The sequence below is a fragment of the Sturnira hondurensis genome, unplaced genomic scaffold, assembly GCF_014824575.4.
Source record: "Sturnira hondurensis isolate 20B ecotype Veracruz unplaced genomic scaffold, ASM1482457v3 Scaffold0003801, whole genome shotgun sequence".
Taxonomy (NCBI): domain Eukaryota; kingdom Metazoa; phylum Chordata; class Mammalia; order Chiroptera; family Phyllostomidae; genus Sturnira; species Sturnira hondurensis.
This window is the reverse complement of record NW_028076432.1, coordinates 9508497-9534347: the sequence shown is the minus strand read 5'-3', so window position 1 is coordinate 9534347 and position 25851 is coordinate 9508497. Positions and strand designations below refer to the sequence as shown.

Below are 25851 nucleotides of genomic sequence, written 5' to 3'. Positions count from 1 at the left end.
TCTTGGGTTCCACAGGGACAGTGCAGCCGGGTAACTTCCACCAAGAGATGGGGCTCGGTTCCCTGACTTGTCCTGAATTGGCCCCCCTCTGTGGAAACTCAGTTCTTCAGACCTGCTTTCTCCCATTGCGTATCTCATGGGGTATCCCTTACCCTGCCTTTTTCCTTTGTGATGAAGGGTTTGCTCATAGGCTACATCACTCCTTCATGGACAGAAAATAGATGTGAAGTACGGTTGGTTTTCCATTAGAATGTCTGTAAAAGCGTATTATTTTTTTAAAAGGGGCAGAGAATCAGGAAGATGAACTTCTGTATCATTAGGGAATATCCAATGACATCTGTCTTAAAAAATTAGGGGCATTTGGTCAACTTTTGTAACCTCCCCCACCTCCCTGTCAAAGGACCCCAACATAAATTCTGCTAAGAACCTGGCTGGATGGGGTCGGAGTGGGCCATGAAGAATAGGCAGGTCTGTACATCCTAAAAATTGACCCTTTTGAATGTTCCCCTTGGACCTCTCCCTCCCTAAGATCACATGGCTTCAGAGGGCCTGGGCCAGCTGCACCATGTTAGTGTCCCCCTGCACTACCCTCACCATCACATGCCTGGGAGGTGGAAGCTGGAGCCCCTCATACTCCCTCCTCTTCCCTCTCTGCCTCAGCTCACATTGCCAGGAAGGTGGTACCCAATGTCCAGGGCACCCACAGATCCCAGGGCCCCTGGAGACCAAAGCACAAAAGGATATTCCCCCTGGGGTCTTGAAAGGGTACAGGGAATTCATGGACAAGCTGGTGCGGCTGGCCCTCTCAGCCCTGGGGCTGTCAGGTGGAGAATTGGGAGAGGACAGAAAGGATTCACAGCAGGAAAAGAGTGAGACCTACCTGGACCCTGGTCTCCTCATCTACATTGACACGCTGTGTTCCTAGGAAGACTTTGTTGTCAAGGTGGACTGGCTCATAGCTCCGAGGTCTACAGGATTCTAGAGGGCAGCACCCCAGGCCCCAGACCAGGGTTCTGCCTGGGTGGATGGGATTAAGCTCTGTTCTTTGTCCCTGAGCTGGGTGTGTGCATGACAGTGTGCATGTTGTATGTGTGGTGTGTGTGGGTATGCCCTTGTGTTTGTCTGTGTGTATGTTCCTGTGTGTGTGTCTGTAGCTGATGACCATGAGTTGTAAAACAGTCACCTTGTAGGAGAGGGTGGGGTGGACCTTTGCTTTTCCAATTTTCCTCTTGGTTCTACTGACTCACAGGTCACTCCCTGCCAGGGGTGCTCATGGCCTCTTCCTTCTGTCCCAGGTGACAGAGGTCATTCACCCCCAATTACTGGCATAGTTGCTTTCCCCAGGAGCACAGTTGGATGTCTTGGCCCTAGCTGAGGACTTGGGGCAGGAGAAACAACTCACTCCTGTACAGGTGAGCCAGTGGTGGAATGGAACTTAGGAAAATGGGAGAGGGGCTCTAGATGAGCCATGAGAGAAACAGACTGCAGGTGAGTTAGAGGAGGGGCCCTAGGTTAAACAAGGAGGGAGGGACTCCAGGTAGATTGGCGACCTGGGGACCCCAGGTGAGCCATGGGAGGGAGCACCCAGGTAGACCAGGGAAGGCAGCAACTCAGACTGGGGGTGCACATGACTCTGTCCAGCCCACCCCTGCCTGTATGCATGGCATGCTGAGAGGCCAGTTCTGGGGTGGGTGCAGTACAGGATGACAAGAAAGTGCATGACAGGAAGGAGAGGGTGACAGGAAGGAGAGGATGGGGGAAGAGCACAAAGATTGGAATATGGCACAGGAAGACGCAGGAGAGCTACATGTCTGTTTTGGATTTGAGTCAATATGACACCCTCCTTCCCTCCTCCCCCATTGCCATTGTCCTATCACTCACATGTGTCCTCTCACACTCAGGTGCAGAACCAGTCACTATCCCCTTCTTCCTCCCAGCTGGTAGAGGAATGACTCCTGGCCTCAAAGGAGAAGGGTGTGCAGGCACCCCTGAGTCACGGTGCACCCCAATTGTACTTGAGTCCTTCTGAGTCTGTAGCCAGCCAGGACACCAAGAGGTGTGACCATGGCCCCCAGCTGTGGGTCAGTGACAAAGCCTCCCCACCAGAGACTGACTTCAAGGACCGCCAAAGCCACGACCAAGCAGGTGCCCACCTGTCCAAGCCCAAAGCCTTTGCTGTCTTTTCAGGACGTCAGGAGTGCCCACCACTGCAGGCTCGATGCCCCCTCTTTGCTCCCCAGGGTCCCAGGCACTCCTACTCTGCACTGGGGCCCAGGGCTGCCTCCATTCCCAGAGAGACCTCTCCTATTAGGGAGACTTGCAGGCCAGTGGGCAGGTGCAGTGAGAATGAGGAGAACCTGCCCAGCCTGTCCTTCCTCTGAGCCTCTGGCAACAGCCTGCTGCCCCCTGAGCTCCCTCTGGATCCTGTCCCTGCCTCAGGCCTTGCCTGCCCTGCAGTTTGGGGGCCCCAGGGAGCTGCTCAGTCCCAGCATCAGAAGAGAAAGTGTGACCAGTCTGTCACAGGGAGTTGAAGGAAGCAGCACAGCAGCCAGTATGGAGCAGTGGGGTGTCTGTCCCACTGCCAGACCCTGGCGACCCCAGCCTAGATGTGACCCCACTGTCCCTCAGAGGAGTCATGGGCTCTTCTTACCCCAGGGCTGATCCTGACTGCTCTACTGACATGGGTGGCAGGGAAGCAGAGCAGGACTATGATGGTGGGGGTGGGTGGGGTAAAAGCAGCTCCTCTGTAGCATTGTGTGTCAGTTATGAATAAAGATGGTTCTGTTTTAAAATGCTGTAGTGGCCATTGTCTTCATACTGGGTTCTGTGCTGCAGCTTGGAGAGGGGACCTGAGAGGGAGGAAGGGTACGGGAGGTCATGGAATCTGTGGATTCACAGGTGACCCTTCAGTCTGTCCTTCCAGATTGACAGGGACTCCTTCGGTCTGCTCCTGGGAGCACACAGCTCTGTATCCCCAGAGATTCCTCCCATTGCTTCTACTCCCAAAGACAGACTGGGTGAGGGGCCTCCCAGAAGCAGTCAGTCAAGTGGCTGAGCAACTCTCAGCTCTTCCATGGTACAAATACAAATTATCATCAGCAAAGAAGTGTGACTGCACAGACTATAATAAATTAATTGCTTACAGACTCAGATCAAAGGCCTTTCAGTGAGAGGCAAGTGACAGTTAAGCTGTATCGCAAGCTGTAAAGCCATCCCCTCCTCCCCACTGTCTGGAAAAATTGTCTTCCATGAAATCAGTCCCTGGTGCCAAAAAAAGTTGGAGGCCACTAAATGTGGTCCACAGAGTAAGATGTAGATATGCAGTGTCCCCAAGATAGGGTACAAAAGTAACTGCAAAAGTAACTTCAATATATATATAATATATATTCTATATATAATATATACAGAATATATAGAATATATATATATCTTCAATATATATATATATATATATCACTCTTTTTCTTTGTATATGATTCCTATTTGATCCTTTGTTATTATAAATGTATTGTCAGACATGTTCATAGAAGCAACATACAGAAAACATTCCAAATGCCCACCTGCAGGAAAGTGAACAAATACATTGTGTTGTGTGCCAGTTATCCAACTTATTACTTCCAAATTACTCCTCATTGTCCCTTCTTTGTAAATGCATCTAGACCCTTTTTTTTTATTTTTTACAAGAATATATAATGATTTTTATTGTTACTGCTAGTGATGCATTTTATCGTGCTTTCCCTGAAAGAGCTTAATTTACTTTAATTCTAGATATAGTTCTTATAACACTTTTTTCAGATAGACTAAATGCATTAAAATCTTGATAGACAACCAATCTGTATATGTAGTCCATTTTAATCCCTTTTGTCAGTAACTATTCCAGTGAGCTCTCCAAATTCTAAAAATTCAACTAATGATACTCAATTTATTTAAAAAAATAAAGGAAATAGCACAATGAAGTTTGACATTGTAACCTTTAAATAATGCTTTTCTTGCAAAGAGGCATGATGTTAACCCTTGAGCAGCAGGCATTGAAGCAACATTAGAAGAAGCAGTTTCCCTCCCTGCTTCCCACGTGCTCCCTTGACAGCCCCCTGCATGCAAATGATTTCCCTTGGCCCCTGCCCTGCACTTAGCTTCACCATTGCCCCATCCTGTAGTTCCTGCTGCTGCTATAGCACGTCTCCTGCTAGCACCTTGCAGTTCAAGGTGGCCAGCAACACCAGCAGCAGGAGCTTCTTCCAACGCTGGCCGGGGCTGGTTTTGTTGTAGAATGCCTCTGGCAAGACACTTCGCTATAAACAGCTGCTCACAGTGGCTAAAGTGCAAGATTCTGGGGAGGTCGGGGGTGTACCTTTCAGCAAGTTCTGCTAGAGCAGCACCACAGCTGCTCCCCTCATATTCAGTGAGGCCCGTGGTGGGCAGGGGCAGACTCCTCATCAGCTGCTCTGTCTCAGACCTAGGGACAGAGACTGCTTCTTGTTTCCACTATCCTATTCTATAGAGTTCTTTACCTTCTACTAGGCAGTCCCTCATTGTTTCATGCTTTTTTTTTTGATCAATCATTCTTTGTATTGACATGCCCTATTTATGTTTCTCTACCTTAACTAGATCTTGAATCATAAATGTCATAATCATGCAAGAGAAAATGCTCCATGTCAGTGAAATCTGGTGAACTACAGCCACAATAATGCATGGAGCAACCTTCAAAGTTAGTGAAAAACTCCAGTCCTAGAATAATGCACATGGTATAGTTTTACTTATAAAAAGTTCAAAAATACATAAGGCCCAAAACACACAGGGGATCTAGCCATGTGGTAAAATTATAAATAACAGGACAGAGCAACATAAAATTCAAGAATGTGAGTACCTCTGGGAGAAGAGGAATGCATGCTGGTCAACAGTACTTGGGGGAACCAAGGATATTGGTAATGTTCCACTTCTTCCTTTGGTTATAGGCGTTGGGGAGGTCTGCACGTGCTGTTTTATTCATTATTTTTCACTGTACGTGTTGTCTAACTAGTGTGATAAGAGAGTAGCCTCTCAGCCTCAGAGGCCACACAGGACTTGAGGCCTCCGGTTTGGAGCGACCCTGTGAATTGTCCCTTGGGGTCTTATACAAACTGATGTGCCCCATGTGTGCATTGAGAGGCATAGGTTTAGAAGCACTGAATTAGACTTGATTCCCTGACAACCCCACACAAGAGTTTTAACATATTAGGCTGTTCTTCATTTTAACACACAGTTCAGCTTCAGAATGACCTTCTGTAATTATAGAATAAAAATCATCTCTCTTTCCTGATCCATGGAGAGAAAGAAAAAAAATACTAAGATTTCCACAACTTTAATTTTTAGCTTGTCGACACACCCGTGATGGTGTTCTTAGTGACAGAACATACCTATTCATTATGGACTCTCTACAGAAGCACCTCAGGCTACTTCTCTCAGAGTCCCTGCTGCAGCCTGGACCGTGAAGGCTGCAATAGAAATCTGTCTCTTCACTTCTCCCCAGGCCTTGGAAGGGTCTGCTTTGTTTTCAATATCAAACAGAGCATCATAAATTCCTGGGAATGACTCCCCTGCATACTTGTTGTGGTTGCTTGGTGCATAGATGACATGCCTGTTGATTAAAAAAAAAAAAAGTTGGCTATCCATTAGTTGTCCAGTGATATATACAAGTTAAAAACAGGAGCATGCAACAGGTCCTGGATCACACAATTCTAATTTTATGATTTTAATAAGCCACTTCTCAACTCAACTTCCAGGTTCAATCATCTCCAAAGACTGGCCTACGGAATGCGTATTAATTAGTAACATTTTGACTTTAAACAGATGAATTAAAGTGGTTTTGAGCAACAAAAATAACAACAGCAAAAACAGCTCATCATCTGCTATAGAGCATGGTTGACAGAATTTACACATAATTTTTATAATTCTTAAAAATGAACTCTAAAAAGAGTTACTATTAGTATTTCATAGAAAAGGAAATTGAGGCCTGAGTGATTACATGCTCAGTCTCAAGGCACATTGCAAATATGCGCTAACTTTTCACGATACCACTTCATCCCCTGTGGTGTAGCAAAGTTGACTCTTAATGTCTTATCTGGGACCAGCCAACCATTTTATTTTCTCTCCTCTTTAAAAAAGAAGTCATGCAAACATGTAAAATGCCTGGCTTAAAGCATGAAGAATCATTAGAAACAATTCTAATGTTCAGTCTGACGTAAGCAGGAGGCACAATCATGCCACCATTGGCAAACCAGTCACCCTGTCTGGAAAATGCCCTTACACCCAATTCCAATCCTTTGATAATCCCTATATATGGACCCATGATGGTCAATGATAAATTAATTTTGTAATACTTGGTAAGATCAGCCTGGGAACAGAAATATTATATCTGTCAAAAACAGAAAAACATTCTAATGTCAGCATTAGGAAAGTGAGTAAATTATTATATTATATATTGTATATATTTATGAATAAATATGGGGTGGACAAAAGTAGGTTTACAGTATATAAAATAGTTTATTACATTAGTTTATTAATTATTGTATTATTTACTTGCATTACAACTGTAAACCTACTTTTGCCCACCCCTGCATATCTTATGTATATACATAAATATAAAATGAGAGAAGGGCTAAAATTATATACATTAAAATATGAACATGATTTTATAAATGACTGATGGGATTGAGGAGATTTTTATTTTCTCCTTGTGACTTTCTGAATCTTCTAAGTTTCTTACAGTGAACATATATCATTTTATAAGTAGAAACAAGACAGTAAAAGGAAAGATACATAATGATTATATTACATTATATTAAAAAATAGTACATCATATACAAAATGCATTTTAACACTTTCTATTGTCTTGCAAGAAATCAATTATGATACTATTTTTTACAGTGCAAAAAAAGAAATGATATTAAAATGAGTCATTTTTTCCCCCTTACCTATAGAAAGGCCTGTCTGGTAACCCTAAAGGGTCAATAAATGCTCGTTCCAGAAACATGAGTTGATCATTCATAATTCTCAATAATATTAGGCTAAAAAGGAAATTAATGCAGTTATAACCTTATGAAAATGTGTACACTACTTAGCAAACAAAAAATTAGCACAAAACAATGCTAATATATTTTAAATTTTTGTAGTTTCAAATTAAGAAAAATAATGTAGTTACATTTTAAAAATTGTATAAAATACTATTCTGCTCAGGCTTAGAAAACTATAGAAATAGTTATGCATGCCAATGGGAAAAATAAAAGTAACTTTTATTCATATTGAAATAATAATTAATTGATAAACCCAGGTAGTTAAACATAGGCAAAACTTTTTTTAATCTTAGATAACTTATTAATCTGCTATGGAAGCAATTTCAATGTATACACACATATTTCTCTCTCTCTCCCTCTCTCTCTCTCTGTCTTCCTGACCTTGTGGCTACCACTGAAAATCAGTGAACATTCCTTATGCAGGAAGATTCAATTTGAAGTAACCCTGAGAGGTAATACTCAGAGGACCAGTTATATATATGGGATCTTTTCACTCCAGAAACATGCTGACTCCCTCAGGAGACTAGAGAATTATCTGTCTTTGGAGTGAATATGATGTGAGCATGAAGGTACCAAGGAGTCAATTGTATATTTTTTGATGGGTCAAGGAATTAATTAAAGAAGTGTCTCCTCCTCAGATTTCAGTTTTAGTTTAGAAATTCAACATCCAGTTTAATTTACTTTAGCCAGCATTTACTATTGTCATGCATGGCATTGCTCTAGAGTTCCAAATTTGGAAACAATAACACAGAGACAGAAACTGTACCTTAGTATCATTTGGAACAAATAAAACAAATACAGAAATACTCAAAGAAGTGAAAGTCATAATCTGACTTACAGATAATTTTCCAGACAGAGAAAATGCCATTATTTTAAGGATCTCTTTAAAGTTTATTTTTCATTGTTGACATTTTTGCACATAAGAAATTTGGAAAGGATTATAAAGTATAAAGGGCTTCATATTCATCACAAGATAATACCAGTATTATATAAATTGGTTTACTTGTTCTCTATATTCAATAAGAATATAGTCAACTATATTTACAATTTTATATTCTTTTTGTTTACTTCACATTTTATTATAAATATCTTATTGTACTTCCTTTATAATCATCAATTGTAATGCTTATAAATGTTTAAATTGGTAGACACCTAATTTTTTTAGTAATGTCTTTCCTCTTAGGTATTAAAATTATTTTTAATTATTGGGTATTATAAATCACATTTTCTCAGAGAAGACTTTTTTTTCTTTCAAACTTGAAACTCTTTCCTTAAGGAAAAGATTCAAGAAACAGGACTTCTGGCCAAGATGGAGGTGTAAGTAGATACACTTTTCCTCCTTGAACAACCAAAAGAAGGACAACAACAAATTGAAAAACAGAAAATAACCAGAACTGCCAGCAAATATAATTGTACGGAAGTCCAACAATCAAGAAGTTAAGGAGGAAACATTCATCCAGACTGGTAGGAGGGATAAAGATTGGCAGTCAGAGGGGCTGGAAAGGACACACAGCAAGGTAGCAGCTGGAGGACTGGGCAGTCCCACATTTGTGTGCAGATAAGCTGGGAAGAACAAGTGGGGAGTGAGACAGATGGTACCACCCAGGTTTACAGTGCAGAAAAAGAAAGCCTTAAAACCTCTGGCTGTAAAAATCTGGGAGGGGTAGAGAAGCAGAATAAACTCCCAGCCTCACAGGAGAGTTCACTGGAGAGACCCACAGCATCCTAGAATGTACACAAACCCACCCATCCTGGAATCAGCACCGGAAGGGCCCAATTTGCTTGTGGGTAGCAGGAGAAGAGACTGAAAACCAGGCTGAGAACAGAGCAAGTGGCATTGTTCCCTCCTGACACTCCCCCTACATATGGTACCACAATGCAGTGACATGGGTTGCCTTGCATTGGAGAGTACCTAAGGCTCTACAGGGACAAAGAAATATGGTCAAAATGAAAGAACAGATCAAAGCTCCAAAATTAGAACTAAATGACAAAGAGATATCCAATCTACCTGATGCACAGTTCAAAACACTGGTAATCAGGATGCTTATAGAAATGGTTGAGTATGGTCACAAAATAGAGGAAAAAGTGAAGGCTATGCAAAGTGAAATAAAGAGTATACAGGGAACCATGGTGAAAGGAAAGAAACTGGGACTGATTTGGAGCAAAAGGAAGAAATAAACATTCAATCACAATGAAATGAGGAAGCAAGATTCAAAACACTGACAAGAGGCTTAGGAACCTCCAGGACAACTTTAAAGTTTCCAGCATCTGACATAGAGATGCCAAAAGGAGAAGAGGAAGAACCAGAAATTGAAAACTTATTTGAAAAATAATGAAGAACTTCCCCAATCTGGAATAGGAAATAGACTTCCAGGAAGTCCAGGAAACTCAGGGAGTCCCAAGAAGTTGGCACCAAGGAAGAACACACCAAGGCACGTTATAATCACATTAGCCAAGACTAAAGATAAGTAGAGAATCTTAAAAAGAGCAAGAGAGAAGGGGACAGTTACCTACAAAGGAGTGCCCATAAGATTATCAGCTGATTTCTCAAAAGAAACCTTACAGGTGAGAAGGAGCTGGGAAGAAGTATTCCAAGTCATGAAAGGCAAGGATCTACATCCAAGATTACTCTACCCAGCAAAACTATCATTTATAGTGGAAGGGCAGATAAAGTGATTCCCAGATAAAGTCACATTAAAGGAGTTCATCACCACCAAGCCCTTATTATATGAAATGTTGAAGGAACTTATCTAAGAAAAAGAAGATGATTAAAAACACAAACATTAAAATGACAACAAACTCACAACTATCAACAACTGAACCTAAAAAAAAAAAAAAAAAACTAAGGAAACAACTAGAACAGGAACAGAATCACAGAAAAGGAGATCACCTGGAGGGTTATCAGTGGGAAAGGGGAGAGAATGAGGGAAAAGGTGCAGGGAATAAGAAGCATAAATGGTAGGCATAAAATAGACAAGCAGAAGTTAAGAATAGTACAGGAAATGGAGAAGCCAAAGAACTTATATGTACAACCCATGGACATGAACTAAAGGGGAGAATGCCGGTGGGATTGGGGGTTCAGGGAAGAGGGGAATAAGAAGGAGAAAAAATAAGAAACTGTAATAGCATTATAATAAAATATACTTTAGGAAAAAAGAGATGATGTGGGAAGGGTAACTCAAAAAAACAAAGAAAATTATTCAAGAAACAAAAATATAGCAAAATGTAAGAACTATGTGATGGCTATTAAAACTTCAGTAACATGTAATTCTATTTTTCAAAAGGTCATAAGTCACAATGCTTCAGTGAACAGCCTATAGCAGTGGGCACAAGCAAATTTAATAGTAACTAATTTGATGTGCAAATAAATAAAATTTTCATTTGTATTTTTGAGTTATTAATGGATTTGAATATTTTTATATGTATTTCTGCATAGGTGGTATCCTCTTTTAGATTTGTTTGCTTTGTCTGCTGCCAGTATTTCCAACTTTGTTCTTTTGGATTTTCTTATCAGTTTTCAAAAGAAAAATTTTTAAATATATATATGAAGCAGAAGATAGCATAGGGAGAACTCTGAGGCTGCACTGCTATTGCTGGCCAGCGTCTAGAGTCCTGGTTGCCAAGCAATACCTTTTAGCACTAGGTAGAATAGATAGCAAATCAAGGCTGGGAAGTGGGAGGAGACATGTCCCACTAATGCAGCAGTCCTGAGCCTGGTTTGACAAGATTGCCTGGCATTCTGAACAATACAAGTAAAGATAGTACAAGAGGAGGGAAGAGTCCTTGAGACAGGGCTTCTGTAAGCTTCTGTAACTATCTTACTAAGATTATCATGTGTCCCGAGTATCCCAAGGCCTATAAGGTGGAAGGGAAGACCTTGAAATTCTGTGTATCATTTCCACTGTCTGGAAAAGAACCCCCACACATACCTACATAGTCATGTCCCCCCAGGGGAAGCTGGCATCACTTTTACCCACCAATCAATATGCAACTCCCTCACTCCCATCTTACTAACTATGTAAGTCCTCGGAATAAAGGACCTGAGGAATAAAGGACCTCTTGTCACCCTTTAGAGAAGGGATGCTAGGACAGTTTAAGAAACCAAGACACATATCTTGCCATCCCTGCTCTTGCCTTTCTTCCCCAACCTTGGCAAGGCCTGCTCTCTTCCGTTAGAACGTATCACTAATAAACCCTGCTTGCACATGACTAGAGTTGCTGATATGTAATTCTTTATTGTTTCAGCAAGAAGAACCAGGTTCCTCCTGCTAACATACACTACTCCCTTTCTAAATTTGGTAGAAAAGAAGCTTCCCAAGCTTTTGCCTTGGAGAGGAATAGAAGTCTCCGTGAGGATCCTGCCCTCCCCCGCCCCCCGTTCCCCCAACCCCACCAATCCTCTGGGTATTAATTAGGAGACAGGCTGTCCTACAGGCACTTCAGAAGAGGTTTCCCACTCTTTGTCACTGTTATCGATAATTAATTTTCATGTTATTTACCAGGGCAATAGTCTCAAATCTGACTGTAGTGTCATTTCCTTGTTGCTTCTAAACTTGGAATTTCTCTTTCAAGAAATTTCAATTTTTAGTAAAGAATTCCACACTTGTTACTTATGTTTGCATAAAATTTGAAATGAGACTCTGAACTCACTTATTAATTAGTTGCTATAAAAGTTTATACAACAATATTTTTAATATGTCCTTCTTTCCCCATTGATTTTATGTATCCTTCATTACAAATACATCTTTATTTATCACTAGCTTATTTTTGGACCTTCTACTCTTATCTTTCTATCCTTGCATCAGTCCCCAAGGATTTGATGTTTGTATTAGCATACAATATCTACATTTAATATAAAGTAGATATTCACCCTCAAAATTCTACTTTCAAAATATTCCTTAATATTCTCACATTATTTTTCTCCCATGTTAAATATCTGTTCAAATTATGTTTGGTTTTTGTGACTTTATGCAGAATTAATCTTAAAACAATGGCTTTACAATAACTGTTATTCCAGATAAACAGAATTTTTCCAGATGGGAGTGGAAAAAAAGAATTCTTTGTGGCGGTAATGACATTAAGAAGAGGGAGAAAGAACATGTGTTCAGGGAATAGGAGAGTTTGATGGAAGCATGATGGACATATACTGAAAGAACAGGAGATAAATCTGGAGAAGGCTTCATTCACACAGTAGAGGACCTTCAGAAAGGTTTTCTACTTTTTGGAGAGGTGGGGATTTTGCCCTGATGAGTTGGTAGTAAAGGAGGCACCAGCTTTTCCCAGCAGCAGAGTACCAACTCAAAATGCCAGAAATAGGTCTTTGAGAGATATGGCAGCCCAGTATGCACCAGAGTGAAGGGACAGAAGGAGCAAAAAATGTGCAAAGATATTTCAACAAAGATGTCAAGATGCATCTCTTTTTACTTCTATCTATTATATACCCAACTTGTATATGTAGAACATACTTGCTTTTATCCAAGTCTTGGAGTCTCTCATTGAACTTAGAAGCAATTTCTGTAAAGTTCTTCACTGCAGAAAATAGTGAATCTAAAAGAAAAATCAGGACCTAAATGGCATTTTTCCGTAGCTTAAGCAAGGGAACAATATAGGAAGCTGTTCTCCTTTGTATTTTATAAGGTATTTATGTTTTACATATTACAAAATGAACATGAGTGAAATAAAAATACATCTGTAGACATAAACAAAATATCTAATCATATGGAATAGCAATAAATAACAAATGGACCTAAAGTAGACCATCATATTTTAGGAATTAACAAAAACATAGAGATAATGAATTGAGAAAGAGGAAGTGTAGCATACCAAATGACACACTGTATGTTTTCATTTCTTGTGGATGTTTCATTGAAATATTGTAGATATTATCAGCATACTTTCTTAAAACTACAGCATAATCTCGACAGTCAAAAGGGAGCACTATGGAGTTGGCTAGTTCAAATACCATCCCTCCTCGAACCTGGGCCACAGCATGGTGATACTTAAAAGCTGGATCATAGAACTTTTCCACCAATTCATATGTTTCATAAACACTGTGATACAGTTGATAGCTCCTACGTTTGTTTATTTCCTACAAAAAAAAAAAGGAAAGGTAGCTCTTGTAAGATAGTTTATTACATAATACATTGTGCCATATTTACTATTAATATTGGTGCGACTATTTTGGTTAGTAATGAATAAAGTATTTAAGTACCTAAGTATTTAAGTATTTAAGTATTTAAGTATTTAAGTATAAAGTATTTAAGTATTTAAGTATCAATAAGCCATTTACTAAAGGGTTAATATAATATTAAAACCTTCCCCAAGTTTTCACCAATGAAAAAATATGTGTGTGTAACGTCAATGATATTATAAAAATTATCTTGGAAAGACTTAACAGTCTTGCCTTTAAGAGTACAGGAGATGTGGAAATGTTTTTGAAACAAAAAAAGAATATGTTGCATTTGAGGAAAAAACTTAAAGACAGAATTGGTAGAGGAAAATAAGCATTATACAATATTATAAAGGGCAATGCTGCAAATTATTTAGTGACTGAAATTCCACAAATGAACAATTCCCTAACAGGCAGTGTGCTGAAGAGCCAAGAGTCTGAGCAGGAGAGTTTCAGGAGTGGACCCAAAATCTCACTAAGGAGAGAGAAGGGATGCTAGGACAGTTTAAGAAACCAAGACACATATCAACAGCAAAAGGCAAAGCCTTCTTTCAAACTGTGATTTGCTGATTCATGTCTTTCCCCATTTTTTAGCTGCATATTTTTGTTGATATAGAAGAACACTTTATATATGTATGTCAAAAAGACTAAGACCCTGGAATCAGCGTGTCAGAATTTGAATGCAGACTTAGGACTTAATACTAAATAACTTGAAGTGGTTAGTAACCCAAAGATAATTAAGCTTTATTCGCTGCAGTTTTCTTGAAGGTAAAATGTAGATAATATTAAAATCTACCCTCATCACTACCATATCTAGCTTTGTCTAATTTCCTACCCCAATGGTAGGAGACTAAAAATTTCTTTTCTGGAGAGAAAACTAGTCTAAGAGAAAAGATCAATAAATTCTCAGTGTTGGTTTTCTCCCAGTGAAGCAACTGGAACAGACATTCTCGATCCCTCTCCTGTGAAGATTCCCATTTGACAAGGGCCACCCTTGCCTATAGGGTTTCAATCAGCTTTTTAAGGTCTCACTCCTAAATAACACAGATTGCTAAAAATGACCAATCACACAAACTAAAATAAAATCAACTCACAGTAAGGAGGTAATGAAAGAAATAGAGGAGATCCCACAGCCAAGATTGCTCTGCCCAACAAAGACATCATTTAGAACGGAAGGGCAGATCAAGAGCTTCCCAGATAAGAGAAAACAAAAGGACTCCATCATCACCAAACCACTATTCTATTAAATGCTAAAAGGACTTATTTAAGAAAGAGAAGAAGATCAAAACTATGAACAATAAAATAGTAAAAATATGTATCTATCAACAATTGAATCTAAAAAACAAAGGAAACAAAAAGAACAGAAACAGAATCATGGATACAGAGAGCATTTTGATGGTTGCCAGATGAGAGGAGGGTGTGGGGGAATGGGTGAAGAGGTAAGGGGATTAAGAAGTACAAATAAGTAGTTACAGAGTAGCCCTGCAGATGTAAAGTAGAGTACCGGAAATAAAGTAGCCAAAGAACCTACACAGGATCCATGGACATGAACAATGGTGTAGGGATTGCTTGAGGTAGTGGGGGGTGCTGGGTGGAGCCAGGCAAAAAAAGAACAATAAAAAAATCAGTAAAAAATGAATGACAAAGTTGAGAAAAATATTACAGAAAGTAGAAAAAGACACAGATAGAAACAAAAAGAAAAGAAAAATACATCAGAAAAGATCCTCAAATGCTAAACTAATAGTAGTTCAAAAATGAGGAAAAAAAAGGGAGAAATAATAAAAGACAAGACATTTTCTCCAAATACAAAACACAGTTTTCTAGACTAATGTGGGGGCAACTTTGCCTGCAAAGTGCCCCGGTCCGCCATGAATGAAAGTGAAACTACCAAGACATGATCTGCTTGGGGAGGAAAGGTGGCCAATCCCTTAAAGGGGAAGGGCCACGAGCCCCTTCCTCAAGGGGCTTTTATTGGGTTCGTTGGCACAAGAATACAGGTAAGGATCAAACAGTAGATAGTATTCAAAGAACTATGAGGGCTTATTCTCAGTCAGGGTCAGATAGCTAAAGAGCCATAAAACTTTGAGGAATAAACTTCTTGCTTGGACCCTTATCATTTGAATGAGAGCATTCTAAACAAAGCAGGTTTCACAGGATTTTACATATTCTTTCTTAGGCCTGATCACCCGGGGAACCCACCCTTTCCATCATGGGGCTGCAGTGCCTTCCCCATCATAGTTTTTTTGGCTTAAGTGGAATAGAGCCAGGAGATGCTTCTCCCAGAGGGAAATGGGGACTTGGGCTATGTCACATTAGCTGGGGGGTTGGGGGCAAGGGTCCATCACTCCCTCTTTGTCCCATCCCCCTGAGTTCTTCCATGATGGCCTCCCAAGTGATCATGTCTGGCTTAAGTTGCCCCTCTCTGTGTGAGGAGTCTTACCTGTCATGGACACTGACCATGCTTTGGGGGAAGGGGAGTAAGCTGAGGCAGCATTTGCTACCAGAGACAAGTTTTGTCTCCTGTTGCTCACATTCCAGAGGTTGCTCACTAAATCTTAGCCATGTGCGGCAAATTACAGTTCTTAAAACCAGGCAGAGCAGTTCCCAACAGGCCAAAGAGCCCATTATTATGTACACAGCCTGGTGTATGGAAAAAATGGCACAGGCAAGGCATGTGTGTACATCAAGGACAACAGAATCCTAAAGAGAAGATACTGAAATCTTCCTTTAAAAAATATGAGACAAAGGAACTGAGATCAAATGGTTCCAAAATCTTAACAGCAATCTCTGAAGACTGGAAAACAATAAAGCCATGCTATCAAAATTCTCAAGGTACAGATTTTCAACCAAAAGTTTTGTGCCCAGCTAAATTATGGAAGAATTGTATGTGGAATACATAACATTCTCAGATACACAAAGTCTTTAACTTCCATACACCTTTTTCAAGAAGTTCCTGAAGGATGTGCCCTCAAAAAAGTACAGAGTTTACAAGCAATAGGAAGACACAAAATCCAGAGAGCAGAAGGTCCATTCCGAAAGAGATAGGAAGGCACTCTCAGATTTCTCAGTGAAGGAAACTTCCAGAGGCCAGAGCTTTACCACAGGCAGCAAGAACAACCAGACAACCCAGAGAAGCCAAAGAAGGACCCCCATGGGGACAGAGAAATCTACCACATCACCTGATGTGTTTGAATAGACGAAGAGTTTGTGGTGAATTAGTTAGGGGCACATGGACAAAAGCAAACACACAAACAGTGTTCTAATCAACGAGTGTAGTTCAACCATATACGGAGAAATGTGACAAGGGTTTTAAGTGTTCAGGGGTTGAGAGAAGAAGCAATATAAGAAAACTGAATGACTATCTTCTCTAGTAAGAAGTAAATGAATACATAAAACTGTTTTAATTGAAAGAATTTTAATCTGCCGAGTAGAATCAAATGTAGAATGAGATGAAAGTGGAGTAAGGGACCACTCTTTATTATACATTTTTCTAGTACTATATGGCATTTTGTGAACTATATATCTGTTACTTTGATAAAATTAAAAACTATAAAATTGTCATTATCATCAGCAGCAATAAAAAATGACTTGTATATCTGTTTATTGTTTGTACCGCCATTGTTATTATAACTTTTATATTTAATGATTGGAGATGCAATCAAATAAAAATTCAAATATTTGCAGGTCTTGATAAGAGATTAATTTTGAATGACAATGTGTAGAGAAGAGTCAAAGACAATTTCTACATTTCTTGTTTAAATAACTGGGTAAATACAATACCACTAAATGAAGCAAAAAATCAATTTAAGGGAATATGTGGAGGTTCAAGTCACAAGGCTAAGGGTCCCAGATGCAGGAACTGCCCCCTGTGGTAGCACCATCTCCGCCATTGAGACTTCTCCCTCTGTTTCAATTCCTCTATTCCTCCAGTGCTTTAGTCACTTTTCTTGATTAAAAATGATCTGTGTAGCTAAACCTTATTCACACTCTTGAAGCACTTGTAGATAGACTTACCAATTTTTTAGTATACCGTGCTATGCCTGAAGGAATCCCGAGTCTTTGGAAGAACACCTCAAAATCATTACCAGATCCCAACTTGCTAATCCTTTGAGGGACAAAAGTCAAGATTATTTGAGTAATTGCTTCATCAAGTACAGATTAAAGATCATTAAACTCCATTCTTACTATTACAAATACAAATTTTAGATGTATCATCTTAGACAAGCAGAAAACAATTGAGAAAAATATCAGTTTTGATCACAAAATATCTACTGTGTGAATATTTTGGGTATGGGGACTATTGTTCTTTTGTGTTCCTGAACCCAATTCCAATGAGTGGAGCGGGAGCCTCCCCATGCCAACAGCAAGCAACTATTCGGGAAACCAACCAGGTGTCCTACAATTCAACTCAACACCGATGCTATATTCCTGGAGACAGCATGAGATTCCACAAATTAAGGGCTCATTCTCACAGGACTGCCCCGCCCACTACTTCCCCACTTCAGAAGCCAGTTGTATAAGCCCAGGTTGTTACCTGTGCCTCCCACCTGCTTCCTACCTGCTTACCAGTGACAGATTGCAGGTGCCCATAACTCCCTCCCTGAGTTCAATTAATTTGCCAGAGTGATTCACAGAACTCAGAGAAACACTTTACATACTAGATCATTAAATTATTATAAAAGGATATATACATAAAATCAGAAATAGCCAGAAGGAAGAGATGTCTAAGGTATCAGGACGGAACACAGAGGTCCCAAGCCCTCCCTCTCCCTGAATCTCCACCTGTTCAACTGCCTGATGCTCTCTGAACCCAGTCCTTTGGGGATTTTGTGGAGGCTTCATGGCACAGACATGATCAATTAAATCAATGGCCTTAATTCAACCTTCAGCTCCTCTCCTGTCCCTGGACTGAAAGTTTCAACCCTCTAATCATGTGGCTGGTTCTCCAGGCAACCAGCCCTCATTCTTAGGTGCTTTCCAAATGGCACTAATTAATGTAACAAGAAACACCTATGTAGCTCTCTCAGCTTAGGAAACACATGGGTTTGAGAAGCTCAGTGCCAAAAGTGGAGCTACCTCTTATCATAAATCACAGTGTAACAATTGTATAAGTCCCTTTTAAACAAAGATTCATAAAGTAAAATAATAATTTCCTTCATCAACGTATCTATATTTGTTGTATAGATATTTGTTGTATAGAAACAGTTAAAAGAAGCAGAAATTTTGCAAGGATAATCAGATATGAAAATTTAAATTATTCATATTGTTGATAGCTATAATCTTAAACTACTGGGACATGTATTCCTCTTCCCTCGCTTGTGGGCTTGGAGAAGAAATCTTCATTTCATATGAACTCTGAGAGGGAATTTTTCTGGTGAGATGGACTCCTCATGGTCAACCCAGGGCCCAGATTTTATAACGTAGAGCCGAGCAGCCATTTGCTGACAAGCGCCCCTCATGCACTCTGGTCACCTCACAGGACCTCAGACTAAACTCCTGTTGCCTGCACAATTGCTGCTCTTGTTTACTTGGCCTGACTCAAACCTTGCAGGGAATCTCTGGGTTCCTCTTCTACATACGATTGAGACCTACTCTATCCAATCAGAATTGCACAGATGGATACCTCATTTACATAAAAGATACTTAGTTGAGAAACTAGGTGGGAACTTTCATTGTAAAAGGTGGCTCCCCCTTGATGTGGGGTGGGGGTGGTGTAGACACAGTTTAGGTTGCTAAATTGATCTGTGTCTCCAGGGCTACAGATCCTTTGTATTCAAATGAACACTTTTTGTTTTCTATTGCAGTCTAAAATTAACTCAGATTTACACAACCAAAACTGAAATAGTGTCTATATTTTTCTTAGAGTAGCCAAAATATTTGTTAAGTGTATGATGTTCAGAAAAACAAGAAAATGTATAGAGTGACCAGGGGACTGAAATATGGGGGGGGGGGAATTACTTTCCACAATTATAACCTTTGATTTGTGGGCCCTGCGTACACATTACCTATTCAAAAGAGAAGCATTTTGTGATGGCCTACGCTGGATTTAACTTCCAAACACACAGTCATATTTTATCTGTAAAGTTCAACACCGCTTTTCCTTGATCAGATGTTAAAGAATTTTGAACAGCTAAACTTTTATTAAAGATTAAAAGAAAATAGCCTTTTAGTTCCAACACAATCCCATACTGAATTCAGTAGAGAGTTTTGTCTGTCTGTTTGCTCACCTGGGCATGCCAACAAACACTGGTGAAGGGCTTTTTTTATTCCAGCTCTCATAGAGAGATTTGCCTTCAAAGCCTTCATCAGGACTTTGGATCTACACATGTTGAAGGAGAGAAAGGGAAAGAAAGAGAGGGAGGGAGATGGAGAGGAAGAGAGACAATACTTATAAATCAGATGTTTTAAAATCTAAATGTTCATTAACTAAGAAATGAATAGCCAAACTATATTCAGCAAAACAAGGGAAGCATTTCCCACATTAGTGGTCATTAAGACTTAACAATAGTGAGTGTCTGACAATATGGAAAAGTACTCATGTTGTTTATTATGTATAAGTGCAATTACTATAGCAATTACTTGGGAGGAATGGAAAACAGGCTACACCAAATTATACTAAGCCATTGTATTCAAAGAAATGGCTATATTACAAAAATTTTATGTATTTTTCTTAGTTAAGGGAGACTGCTCTCAAAAACATTCTCCTCTTATTAGAAAAATGGAGCCCTGGCTGGCGTAGCTCAGTGGATTGAGCGCGGGCCTTCAAACTACAAGATGGCGGTTCGATTCCCAGTAAGGGCACATGCCTGGGTTGCAGGCCAGTTCCCAGCAGGGGATGCACAAGAAGCAACCATACATTGCTATTTCTCTCCCTCTCTCCTTCCCTTCCCCTCTAAAGATAAATTTTAAAAAATCTAAAAAAAAAGGGGGGGGAGAAGGAAGCTAGTTAAGGGAAGGTATTTCCTTTAATATTTCTTCTTTGGCAGTAAGATTGCTAAAGTCATTAAATAATACATAATCAAACAAATTCATTAACATTTTAGTTAATTGAATATTTATTTTAATTGTATTAAGTACTGGACATTTAAATACATTTTCTGGTTCTATAGATGAGAAACTTAAGAGAGTAAAATATGACCTACTGTTGAATTCTAGACTCGGAGCATTAGTTGTTATGCCAAAAGAATTTAGCAAATTAGCTATTGTTCCACAGTTACTCATAGGTGATTTAACAATATATGGTATAGAATGTTTTTATTTTACAATTCATAAGAGTCCTATGTTCTGTTTTTTGTTTTTTTTTTAACAAATTAAATTTCAAAAAGTCTATTGAGTACCTATGCTTTTTAAGAATTTTTGAATGCCAGGGATACAAAGTTCAGTAAGACACATTTTGCACTCTCCGTGGTGGACACTGTAAGTGAAAGTGTGGAACTCGATGTGCTCGGGGGGGTGACAGAGGCATGTGCAAAGGCCCATGGGGACACACAGAAACTCCCATAAGTGTGGGGGGAAAGAAGTCATGCTAATCTCTTCACTTGTAGGATACAAATAAATACAGAAAGTAATTTTACTCCAGCTTATAAATTTACACAAAACTTTGGTAGAAGGGACAGTATCATTCCATTCATTCTAAGGAATGCAAATTTGGAATAGTGTAAAAATATATGACTAAATTCTAAGTTTATTGCTAAAAATTGATATGTTGCAATCCACTCTTCCAAAACAAACAAAATGGAATAAAACAAAACTGAAAAACATCAAGCATCACATAATTTCAGATCTGACCTAGAGAGCAGTGTTTTTGCAGCTGTCCCAGGGTGCTGCCTGCCCAGTAAACAAATATAACCACCCAGTTTGCTTAGCATTTATCTTACATTACAAGTATGGTGAGAACTCCCTGGAATACCCTCTTTCCTATATTTAAATTTTTACGTATTTCATGGAAATCAGTAAAACTGCAGGCAAATGATAGAGCTCTGAAGCAACAACAGGAATAAATATTTTTCAAATTAATTGTTTCTATTCCTATGGGACAAGTTATAAGATTAAACTCCATGCTTTTGAAACCAAAGCTTAGTGATCTTTAAGTCTTACTTAAAATCCTTATTTGAAGGAAAATATGTTTTTCTTGCTAATTACAATTCAATTGGTAATTCTATTAAATAGACAAGCCTTTATTTTCTTTCTGATGAAAATCAAGTAATTAGAAGTAACAGGAAAAATCTGCCATGCCAAAAAAAAACTTGTACATTATAACTAACTTTAGGAACATACCTAGTTTATGGGGCAGGAGAACCAAAGGAAAGAGTTGCCTGTCAGTCCTTTAGGAATCTGGGTATCACCTCTCCTCCAAGTTCGGTGCCTTGGAGGAGGTGCTATCAGAATTGATGACTTCAGCAGTCAGCCCGCCCAGTAGGGCTCAGTGGGTTGGAGCCCAGGTCAGGAAGTCAGGAAAGGGGGTAGGTATATGGCCTTACCTAGCCTCTGCCCCTAGCAGCCAGCACTTGGTGTATCTTTTTATTATACCCTTTTTCAATCAGTTAGAAACTTTAAGTCTTCCTACATCCTGAGTTACTTGATATCATTCATTATATGAAGAAATATAAACCAGCTTTAAAACAAAGGAATTAAACCACAGGACTAAATCCTGGTTTGGCCTCTAGATATGTTGTGTCACTTTGGTGGCTACTGCATTTTAAGCTCCAGTTTTCTCATTTCCAAGTGGGGATATAGTCACGTTGCCTTGGAGTGGTGTAGGACATATAGGATACTGTGTGTAAACATTTTATTAGATGTAACGTCCTATGGAGTAGATATTTGCTATATGAAAAAAAGGCAAGTTATAAAACAACACAGATGCTTAGCATAATAATGGTATCTCGAGATAAAAGCATTTGCAGAACTCAGATCTTCTAAAATTGTATGTAATTATCTATACCTCCTTTGTTAGGTTGTACACCAAGCTGTACATCAGTGGGGAGCAGTCAACTCTCAGAGTGTAGTTTCCTGAAAGATAAAGAGAGCATAGATTATTTTTCGTTTCATTTTTTTATTTGACTCTCTCATTCAAAGACCACTCACAACTCTTTAGCCAGTATGATCCTTTGAAAACCTGAGTCCAATCAAAACTATCTAACGCCTGGTCCTCACCATGGCAACTCAGTGCTGTAGATGAAAGCACCTGAGATCACCCCTCCAAACTTTTGCCTCTCACTCTGCCACACAGACTCCTCCTCGGGGTCTGTGTACACAGAGTCCCCTCAGCCTGGAACAGGTCTCTGCATCACAGCTGCGTGGTTTATTCTCCCACTTCACTTAGACATCTGGTCTGATGTGTTTTCTGAGAGGCTTTCTCTGAGGGAGAAGGGCAAGATGCAGAACCATGTAGCTGTAATATGGTATCGAAAACCTGTACATGGTAGTGAGAGGCAATAGAATGTAGTGGTTAGAAGGATGAAGTTGAAACAGTTCAGTGTGATTTTGAGTCCCAGCTATCCCCTTTACAGTCTGGGTGATCTTGCGAAGTTACTTAGTCCCTCTGAATCTCAGTTCCCTCTTCTATATGAGAGAGAGAGAACAATTCTTATCTCACAGGGTTATTGCACGTACATACTAAATAAACTTTTATATATAAAGCACTTAAGACAGCTACACTGTTGGTTTTTGTGAGCTAAATTCTACATACGTTTGTGCCCTTCGTGCCTGATCCTGAGTGTGATGGGGAGATGAGACAGCATTTTAAAACAGAGAGTAACATAATCAGCAAAAAACAATGATTTAAAAACATATTAAAAAGGACAGACGAGATAATAATAAAAAATAATAATAAATTAAAAAACACATTCAAAATCAATTCTTAAAAAAATTAGCAGTAAAGAGAACTTTATTCTACTTTTGAAGTAGAATGGAGTATTTATGGTATTTATGGAGTATTTATGGAGTATTTATCTGTGCAGAGGCAAAATGTCGCAACTTATGTGTTTTTAAGGGTAATAATCGCATAAGCTGACATTTTCGAACATTCACTCTGTGCAAGGCACAGGTCTAGGAGTTTTGCAAATACTAACTAGTTTTGCCCTTACAAGAGCCTTTGAGTTGTTCTTAGTAACTCCACGTAACGGTGAGGAACTAAGACACAGAAAGCAAGTGACAATCTAAGGTCACACAACACAACCAGAAAGTGGCAGTGACAGGAATAAGGCCAGGCCCTTAGCCAGGAACCTAAGATAAGGAGGAAAGAATAACTGAAATGCACTGCATAAACCAACTTAGAAGGCAATGGGAAAATAATCAGCAATATTGTAATAACTGTGTATGATGTCAGGTGAGTACTAGATTTATTGGGGGGATCACTTAGTAAGTTATATAAATGTCTAATCATTATGTTGTACTCTCAAAACCAATATAATATTGTCCATTGTAAATGAATAAAGTATTTAAATAAACATCCATTAGTCTGGTGTTGGGGGAACAACACAAATCGTTCTTTTTTGTTATTCCATTTTAAAATCATTGAAATCTTTAGTTCCATAATTTACTTATTCATTGAGCAGGTATTTACTGAATTCCTACTGTGTACAAGGTGATCCGTGTACAAGGTAATCTGCCAGATGAAACAAAACAGAGTGCAGCTTTCTCAAATTAGCATTCTGGGGCTCACAGCTGCTGTGAGTCAGGGGCACGGGCCTGACACAGCAGCAGCAGATTCTGAACCACAGGCCAATCAATTTGCCTTCCTTATTAGTGCCTGATTTAGGAACTACACTGCTCCTACTACCATGACCACATCTTTTCCTGTGGGACTAACCGTATTCACCTTCTATAGAAGAATCAGCATTAACGTAAGCCACACCACGCTCCTGAAGGAGTCTGGAATTCTCCTATAATATGAAAGAAATAAAAGCATAAACATACAGCCAATAACCTTCCCCCCGCAAATGCACAACTACATTGTGTGCAGATTTGTGAATTAAGCTGGCCCAAATTAGCCACAAATTTGAAATATAAGATTTCAAAACTACTTAAGAGAATTTTTTGAAAATTTGGTAAAGATGGAAAATAAAGCATTTTTAAGACTAAAGTGTAAAAAAATAAAACTGTCTGCATTTTAATTTGTTAAAAGGAAAGGAAGTTGATTACTTAACCACACGATCATCTATCCACTTCTTAACGAACTTGAACGACCTAAGGGATCCTTTCAGTGGGAGTCTTCTCATGGATATCTCGTTACTTAAGTACAGAATCTTGGCTGATTCACGGGAATGAGTTATTTCAAATACACCGGTTAAATTTATAAGTGTATTTCAATAATGTCTGCATAACCCGAAACATGAAGTTCTCCAGTAGGATGCTACCACCTACTGGTCAACATTAATCATTGCAGTTTTAAAAGAAAAGGAAGTGTGGAACGAAGTTTCTTGAGACATCAAGTGTATTCTGAATCTCAGACAGGCAGTTTCCTAAGCATCATGACTATAAGAAAGAAAACAGAAGAAAACTATGCCACGCCAGGTGATGAAAACAGTTTGAAAGGGACAAATCACAACCTCAACATATTTAGGCTCTTCCTGATGCCAACATAAACCATTTTTGTCTACAGAAGCACTGCTTTCCATCGCAACCCCTCGCCTTCCCCGTAAAGAAAATCCAAAGTGACAGAGCTTCTCATAATTTCTGGAGTATAATAGCCCAATAAATATTTTGCAACATGACAGAAAGTTAATGGAATATGTGTTAACTTTGAATATATTTACAGCTAATGCCTCTATTACACAAAGCCAACAATGCATGCAGGTAATATTACTTTCCAAGGGGCTTAGTAAATATTCTGTTGTGCGGCTTTATGCCTCGCTGTTAGTATAATTTAATTTAGACTAGGTCATTATGATATAAGGAAGATAATTATGAAAAATATAACTTAGTCCACAAGTTCAGGGTGTATTTAAATGTGGTTGGCTTTAGGAATCAATTTGGAAAGGGTAACAGAAACATCATATCTTATTTTGCTGTTTGGCTTCTAGTGAGTATAATTACTTCCTATCACACTCTCAGAAGATGAAGTAATTTTGACAATTGTCATTAACTGTCCCTAAAATGTTCAAACAGAACTTGTTCTTTAGTGACAAAGGTATTTTTTGTCACTAAAGGTATTTTTTGTTGATTTTTTTTAACAAGGATATGTTGCTTCAGACTTTCTGAAAAAAAGTTTGAATATTTTCTCACTGGATTCACTCAATATTTTTACATGTTTGAGAATTAAGTCCGAACTGATTTCTCATTATAAAAATATTTATTGTAGCAAATGATCAACTAACCTCTGCCCACTCAGTAGAACCAAGAAGCCCAAATTCTTCTGCATCCCAGCTTGCAAACAAAATTGTTCTTCTAGGCCGCCATCCTAAAATATATGTATGTGCGCGTAAATGCTGGGAAAGTGCACAGTATATCCAAGACATTGCCAAGCCCAACAGAAAGGACAACAAACAAAATCATGGATTGTTTAGGTTTGTCATGATTGGCTACGCATCGGAAACCATCTGTGGCCTGCAGCTGCCTAGAGTGGAAGAAGAGAGAGCTTGATGCGGTCTGTGGTCTGAGAGCAGATAAAACAGAGAAAATCCTTGACGA

At 39.2% G+C, this 25851-nt stretch overlaps 1 protein-coding gene across 3 annotated transcripts in view; it reads right to left on the bottom strand.

Annotated features, from left to right (window-relative positions):
- LOC118984760 (Putative N-acetylated-alpha-linked acidic dipeptidase) overlaps positions 1 to 25851 on the bottom strand; it is a 75289-nt gene that overhangs the window by 9469 nt on the left and 39969 nt on the right. For 2 of the 3 annotated variants that reach the window (XM_037042933.1, XM_037042935.1), the window contains 9 exons: positions 25539 to 25621; positions 24041 to 24104; positions 22163 to 22230; positions 19449 to 19540; positions 17236 to 17326; positions 12876 to 13140; positions 12518 to 12599; positions 6954 to 7046; positions 5326 to 5617 (listed from right to left, as the gene is read on the bottom strand). In XM_037042933.1, coding sequence (XP_036898828.1) covers positions 5428 to 5617; positions 6954 to 7046; positions 12518 to 12599; positions 12876 to 13140; positions 17236 to 17326; positions 19449 to 19540; positions 22163 to 22230; positions 24041 to 24104; positions 25539 to 25621 — 1028 coding nt within the window. In that variant the 3' untranslated portion in view covers positions 5326 to 5427. Of the gene's footprint in view, positions 1 to 5325; positions 5618 to 6953; positions 7047 to 12517; positions 12600 to 12875; positions 13141 to 17235; positions 17327 to 19448; positions 19541 to 22162; positions 22231 to 24040; positions 24105 to 25538; positions 25622 to 25851 lie in introns of those variants that run through there. The other variant, XM_037042934.1, reaches the window with a different exon arrangement.